Below are 7,903 nucleotides of genomic sequence, written 5' to 3' on the forward strand. Positions count from 1 at the left end.
TCTTTCTTTCTTTCTTTCTTTCTTTCTTTCTTTCTTTCTTTCTTTCTCATGTTAATTCTCACATAAGTGATAGAGAATCACAATGTAGTTTTTATTTGCAATTCCTTGATAGCTAAGGATATACTTTTTTTCTGTTGGTATTTGTACTAAGATCTCTAAGAAGCATTTTCATTTTATATACCCATTTTTTTACTAGATAATTTTTTGTGTATGTTTAGTTTCTCAAGCTCTTTATAGAGTTAAGATATTAATCCCTTATGCAGTGTACAACCGACAAAAGTTTCCTGTCCTGTAGGCCATTTGCTCTGCTGTCATCATTGCTGTGCAGAGCCTTTCACCTTATGTCGTTCATTTACCCGTGCTAGGGGTTATTTTCTGAGCTTGGAGTCCTCAGAAATCCTTTCCGTGCTTTAAGTCCTTAGCAACGTTTCCTTATTCTGACCTAGCACTTTCAGTTTCATGTCTTTGCTTAAGGTCTTGAATTCAGTTTGAGTTAATTTTTGTACAGGAGGAAAGAAGGCGAAATCTTTGTCAAAAATTAGGTGGCTGTAGCTGTGTGGATTTATTTCTGAGTCCTCTATTTTATTCCTTTTGTCCATATTTTTTTTTAAATGTTGGTACTGTATATTTGCTGTTACTATGGCTTTGTAGTATAATCTGAAACCAAATGATTTTTGTTTATTTGTTTGTTTGTTTGGTCACTATTTCCATGGCTAGTCAAGAGCTTTTATGCTTACATATGAAATTTAGGTCCACCCCATCTATTTCTGTAAAGAATGTCATTGGGAGTTTGATGAAAATCACAGTGAAATTAGATCACTTTTGTTTGTGTAGTTATTTTCACAATATTAACTAGGCAAATTGATGAACATACCATACAGAATTCTTATTGTGACCACTGGATTTTTTTTTTTTTTTTTTTTTTTTTTTAAATTAAGCTTATCAACTTGAGTTTCACAGTGCCCCTGCTTTGGTACTTAAGATAGTTTCACAATTTCAGTACTTAAAACAGTAGGAAACAATTACTACTTTTTTTTGTAGTTATTTTATGAACTTTACCTATATGTGTGAGCTCTTTAAAATTTTTATTTTTCTTGTCCTTGGTCTTTTGAGCCTTTATTTTAGCAAATGTTGCTCTACTTTCCTAAATTTATCTGTAGATTCCCTTGGTAGAAAACAAAGAAATCTGACTGAAATGACATCGATATCGATTCTCTTTCTCATTTCTCTTTCATAGCATCTTTTCTCTGCTATGTGCCCATTTTTTTCTGTTGAATATGTCACTAGCCTATCTTTCACCAAATGCTATTTCCTAAGACTGTATAATACACCAGTTAATATGATCTAGGTATTCAGATTTATTCATGATCTTAGAAATGAGTTAATAATGTTTGTGTTTCCTTGGGATGAGGAAAAGTGAAATTATTACAAATATGTATATGTGTGAGTTAGTCTTTGTAATGATGGAAAGATTATACAGTGCACTGTATAGTCACAAAATAACTATGCAGAGTATGAAGAATTCATTAGGATGTAGTATCTTGCTCTCTAAAGAATGGAGTTTCTTTCAAAAATGTATTCTGTATTCACTTACAAGTGGTAACTGTGAGGACTGACATTGAATGTGAATTTTTTCCTTACTATCCACTGTTTACTAGTTTAATTTTTTAACATAAAGGTAGTGATTTTGGAGTTGCTGAAACATATTTCCCGGTGGAACAACTGTTAGCAGCTAGATAAGGCTTTCAGATATTTTCTTTTGCATCTAGTCTTAGAGACCCCATGCATAGTTTAGTTGTGTTACCATCTTGTTGTCACACACCCTGTCTCCTTCCTAAGCTGTCATTATGTAACTGCAGTATATTACCACATTCTTTAGTCTATCCTGAGATCTTTCTACTCTCCTAAATGATTTATTTCGGTTTGTTGTTGTTTTCTTTGTTTTTTGTTTTTGTTTTGTTGTTGTTGTTTGGGGGGGGGAATAGGGAGAGAAGGTTTGAGACAGAGTTTTTCTGTATAGCTTTGGCTGGCCTGGAACTTACTCTGTAGAACAGAACTCATAGATATCAGTCTACCTTTGTCCTTAGAGTGTTTCTGAATTTTCTCCACCTAATGATATTTCTTAATTATTAGTATTTACTTTTTTTCCCTGTGTGTAATTCCATGTTCTTGATAATTGTTCAGTTTCTTGTTTTCTTCATCACAGTATCATGAAGAATGAAAAAATTACATTCCATGTAACACATTTTTTTCAGAAGATGTTATATAAATAGTAAATCTAAACATACAGCACTATTGCATAGATCATGAATTAAGTTAATGCCATATGCTAACATATTTCTGTGCTGCTGTATATAGAATGAAAGCACCAGAAATATTTTTATTTTGTAATACAACTGTGGTTACTAACACTAAGACAATTTTTAGATAGTATAGATTAGATAGATATCTAGATATAGTTGACTGACTGCTTTTAGTGGTTTTTCTTCTACTAAAAGTCATTTAAAAATTTAAAAAATTTTAAAGAGAAAATAATTTAGGGGGCTGGAGAGATGGCTCAGAGGCTAAGAGCACTGGCTGCTCTTCCAGAGATCATGAGTTCAATTCCCAGCAACCATGTGGTAGCTCACATCCATCTATAATGAGATCTGGTGCCTTCTACTGGCATGCAGGCATACATGAAGGCAGAACATTATAATAAATAAATTTTTTTTTTTAAAAAAAGGAAATAATTTAAAAACTATTTCAGATCTTAATCCCCAATAGCTTCTTTTTCTTTCCTCAGATTTCCTCTCCTGATTTTATGGTATTAGATGTTCTTTTGGTACTCTGCTTTCACACTTATAACAGTTACTCACTGTATTATAAAACTATTTTCTTTATATACCAGATCTAGACATCCATGATTGTACTATGTAGCACTGTTATATTATTTGTTTCTTGTGACACCAAGTTGATGAGTAATGCTGCAGCATTTTAATATTTGTAAAAAGCAGAGGCATAAAATACGGGGTGTTTTGTTTCACCATGAGTCATATGAATATCAGCCATGTTTAGGCTTCCCTTGTAAGTTGGAAATAATGTTTTATTTTTAAATAGCAATTGTAATTTTTTTTTATTTATTTATAGTTTCTCAAGCAAGACCTCCTCCAAATCAGAAGAAAGGTATGATTGTGCCTTTGATTTACTTTATCAGGTAAATGTGGGTAAACTAGGTTGCAAAATCAGGGCTAATATTCTTGTATATTATGTATGTTGAGTGGTATTTTTGCTTGGCAGTAAATAAGCCACATGAGTTATTAAATATTTTTTTTATATTTTAGACATATTCCTTTTTTAATTTTTTCTTTTTTTTATTAATTACACTTTATTCATTTTGTATCCCCCCATAAGCCCCTCCCTCCTCCCCTCCCGATCCCACCCTCCCTCCCCTTTCTGCATGCATGTCACTCCCCAAGTCCACTGATAGGGGAGGTTCTCCTCTTCTTTCTGATCTTAGTCTATCAGTTCTCATCAAATGTGGCTGCATTGTCCTCTACTGTCGCCTGATAAGGCTGCTCCTCCCTCAGGGGGAAGTGATCAACGAGCAGGCCAATCAGATTATGTCAGAGGCAGTCCCTCTTCCCATTACTATGTAACCCACTTGGACACTGAACTGCCATGGGCTACACCTGTGCAGGGGTTCCAGGTCATCTCCACGAATAGTCCTTGGTTGGAGTATGAGTCTCTGGGAAGTTCCCTGTGTTCAAATTATCTTGTTCTGTTGCTCTCCTTGTGGAGTTCCCGTCCCCTCCAGCTCTTACTATTTCCCACTTCTTACATAGAATTCATTCACTCTGCCCATCAGTTGGCCATCAGGCTCAGCATCTGCTTTGACAGTCTATACTGCAGAAGCTTTCAGAGGCCCTCTGTGGTAGGTTTCAAGGTTGTTTCCTGTTTTCTTCTGGCTTTCAGAGGCCCTCTGTAGCAGGTTCCGAGGTTGTTTCCTATTTTCTTTTTCTTGCCATTTTCTTTTTTTTTTTTTTTGCCATTATTGCTAATTTAAAATAATTTAGTTTAAAATAATTAAGGTTATAAATTTTAAAATTATTTTAATATCAAAAGTAATTTCAACAACAACAACAACAGTAACAATAATAATAATAATAATGGTGATGATTCTATTTTTATCTTAATTTTTTTTTTTTCTTTACAGGGTCACGAACACCCATTATTATTATTCCTGCAGCTACCACTTCTCTAATAACTATGCTTAATGCAAAAGACCTTCTACAAGACCTGAAGTACGTAATTTATAGATTTTGTTGTAATTTGTTTGTTTGTTTTCAAGACAGGGTTTCTCTGTGTGGCCTTGGCTGTCCTGGAATTTACTCCAGGCTGGCCTCGCCTCTGCCCCACTACCACTGCTAATTTATATTCTTTCTTTCTTTCTTTCTTTCTTTCTTTCTTTCTTTCTTTCTTTCTTTCTTTCTTTCTTTCTTTCTTTCTTTCTTAAATAATTAGTTATACTTGTTCTTTATGAGACACTGATGTTAATATGTAGTTTTAATTTTTTTTTAATATTATATAATTATATCAGTTTCCCCTTCCCTTTCTTCCCTCTAAACCCTCCTATGGTACTAGAATTTTTTTTTTTTTTTTTTTTTAAAAAAAAAATTTTCTCCATATACTAAATTCTGTTTATTTTTTCCTCTTCCTAAACTCTTCCCAGGTTCCACATCCCTTCCCACTCACCCAATTTCATGATTTTCTCTCCAACTTCCTCCCACTTCCCCTCTCTGTCTAGCAAACAAAGAAATAAACAAAGCCCTACACAAAAATGGAAACCAGAATATACAAGTAAAGACCAGTAAGACAAAAATGCCTAAATAAAGCAAAATGATCCAAAAAGTGTATAAATTCCATTCTACTTATTGAGAGGGGACCTACCCTGATGTGTCGTTAATATACCCAGCAAGACTCCATTGGAGAAAATGAATTTTTCTATGCCAGTAGGTATCAATTGCAGGTAGCTTCTTGTTTAGGGGTAGAAGCATATATCTGCTTTCCCCCTCAGCATTGGGGCCGTTCTTTCTAGCTTTAACATGTGCAAACCCTGTGTTTGCTGCAGTGGTTTTTGTGATTTTATTTGAGTACCAGAAATGTTGTGTATGAAAGACAAGTTTCTTGGCGTCATCCATCACCTAGACTCTCAGTCTTTCTATATGCCCTCTTCCACATTCACATTCATCACTGACCTCTAAGGGGACAGGTATGATGAAGACATCCCATTTTTGACTCAGTGTTTCAATGTCTCACTCTCTGAACAGTGTCCAGCTGTGGGTCTCTCTGTTAGTTCCCATTTACTGCAAAAAGAAGTGTCTCTGGCGTTAGCTGAGTGAGGCACAGATCTGTGGATAGAGCAGAATGTCATCAGGAATCTATCTTAGTTGTTTCTCTGTGTGATGAAATATCATTCCCAAGGTAACTTTTAAAGTAGGCATTTAATGGGGGGGCCTTGCTTCTAGCTTTAAGATGGTGGCAGTTGGCATTCAAGCATGGCTCTGGAGTTTCAGTAGCTAAGAGCTCACTTCTTATCCCATAAGTTATAGGTAGAGAGAAAGAGTGAGACCTGGCTGTGTGGGGTCTTTTGAAACCTCAAGTCTACCTTCAGTAGACTTTTTTTTTTTTAATTTTATTTTTTTCTTATTTTATTTTATTAACATTTTATTAACTCTGTATCCCAGCCATGTCACAATCCCTCATTCCCTCCCAGTCCCTCCCTGCCTCCCTCCCTCCCTCATCTCCACCGTGCCCCTTGCCAAGTCCACTGATAGGGGGGACCTCCTCCCCATTCATCTGATCCTGTTTTATCAGGTATCTCCAGGACTGGCTGCAAAGCTCTCCTCTGTGGCCTAACAGGACTGCTCCTCCCTTGGGAGGTGGGGAGGCCAAAGAGCCAGTCATTGAGTTCCTGTTAGAAGTAGTCCTTGTTCCCCTCACTATGAGAAACCAATTGGTTACTGAGGTACCATAGGCTACATCTGAGTGTCTAGAGGTTCAGTAGACTTTTTAAGAAGGTCACATCTGCTTCAACAAGACCACACTTCCTAATCCTTTCCAAACAGTTCTAATAACTGGGACTAAGCATTCAAACATAGGAACCTATGGAGACCATTCTCATTTAAACCACCAGAGTCATTTTATTGTTATATTCTTTTAGCAGAATAGTAATTTAAGGTTTACCCATCATCTAGTCTTAGATTCTTGACGACCCTAGTAGTTTGAACTTGATTTGACTTTGATAGATCAAGAAATTTATTCACTTGTAGGTTTTCTGTTTTGTTGGAGTACAGACTTAAAAGTATTTCTGATTCTGTGGATTTCCTTGGTCTCTGTTGTAATGTACCCTCTTTCCTCTAATTTTAGTAATTTGGATCTTGTTCTCTCTGTTTCTTAGTTCATTTGGCTAAGGGTTTGTTTATCCATCTTAATGATTTTAGAACCAATGATTTAATGATTTAAAGAACCAACTTTTACTGTCATTAATTCATTGTTTTTGTTTGCTTGTTTGTTTCTATTTTATTGATTTCAGCTGAGTTGGATTATTTTTTGCTATACATACTTTTTTGTGTGTGTTATTTCTTTTTCTAGAAATTTCAGATCTGCCATTAAGTTACTAATATGAAATCTCTCAATTTTTTTAAAATGTGGGCACTTAGTGCTTTGATTTTGTCTCTTAAAACTGCCTTCTTTGTGTCACACAAGTTTTGTTATGTTGTATTTCATTTCATTCAATTCTAAAACTTTTTACATTTCTTTCATTTCTGTCTTGACATATTTTTTCCTTCAGTAGTGAGTTTAGTTTTCATGTCTTTGTGTAATTTTGCTTTTGATGTCTAGTTTAATTGATGGTGGTCAAATAGTATGGAAGGTGTTCTTTCCGTTCTTGTGTTTATGGGGACCTCTGCCTTTTAGCATCTCCTTTGGGAAGTGAGGTGTCTGCCTTATGTTATACTTGGTCTTTTTCCCTAGAAGCTTTTCATGTCCATTCTATGTTCTATACATTTAAAATTTTGTTTATTATGTGTTGTGAGGAAATTTTTGTCTGTTTGGTGTTCTGTATGCTCTTGTATATTCTATACGCTCTTGTACTTTGATAGTTTGGGGATAGTACTATAGTTTGGGGAAATTTTTGCTGGAAATATTTTGTGCCGTTGACCTGGGTTTCTTTTCTGCCCCTATTATTCATAGACTTGACTTTTTTTTTTCAGTGTCCCACATTTCTGGATGTTTTGTTCGTTCGTTCCTTCCCTCTCTCTCTCTTTTCCTTCCTTTATTTTCTTTCTTTCTTTCTTTCTTTCTTTCTTTCTTTCTTTCTTTCTTTCTTTCTTTCTTTCTTTCTCTCTTTCATTCTTTCTCTCTTTCGTTCTTTCTCTCTTTCTCTTTCTTTCTCTTTCCTTGTGCGCCCTCTCTCTCTCTCCTTGATATAACATTTTCTTTGAGGTAACCATTTTTTTGTTTAACATACTAGCTTTTCTGTCTTGAACTGTGTTCATCATTTCATTCACCTTTTTTTTTTTTCCCCTACAGGCTTTATTAAGCGATTTATTCTCTTTAAGAACCTTAAAGAGAATTTTATCCTCTTTAAGAACCTTGAGTATATTTATACTTGCTATGCTGAAATATTTGCCTTGTGCTCCAGCTAGATTGTATTTCTCAAGGCCTACTGTAATAGGATTTCTGGCTTCTGATAGAAGCTTATTGACTTGACTGTTCATGTGTGTCTTTTTGTGCTTATGTCTAGGCACCTGGAATTCCGATGTTTGAGATGTTTTTTGGTGCTGATATCTGGTCTTGTCTTTGTTGGGTGTGTGTTCCATTCTCTGGCTGATGTTGTCCTTCTTGGATCCTAGGCAAGTTG

The 7,903-nt window shown here is 35.2% G+C and overlaps 1 protein-coding gene across 1 annotated transcript; it reads left to right on the forward strand.

The window, feature by feature from the left end:
- Nucleotides 1-3,129: 3,129 nt before the first annotated feature.
- On the forward strand, nucleotides 3,130-7,849 carry LOC129681471 (parafibromin-like; the record flags this gene model as incomplete). Its single annotated transcript, XM_055613382.1, is given in 3 exon segments — nucleotides 3,130-3,165; nucleotides 4,196-4,283; nucleotides 7,787-7,849. Coding segments are annotated over 3 exon segments (187 nt in total), but the record flags the coding sequence as incomplete, so codon positions are not given.
- Between the last annotated feature and the right edge of the window lie 54 nt (nucleotides 7,850-7,903).

The sequence above is a fragment of the Psammomys obesus genome, unplaced genomic scaffold, assembly GCF_907164565.1.
Source record: "Psammomys obesus unplaced genomic scaffold, mPsaObe1.curated_primary_1811, whole genome shotgun sequence".
NCBI lineage: Eukaryota > Metazoa > Chordata > Mammalia > Rodentia > Muridae > Psammomys > Psammomys obesus.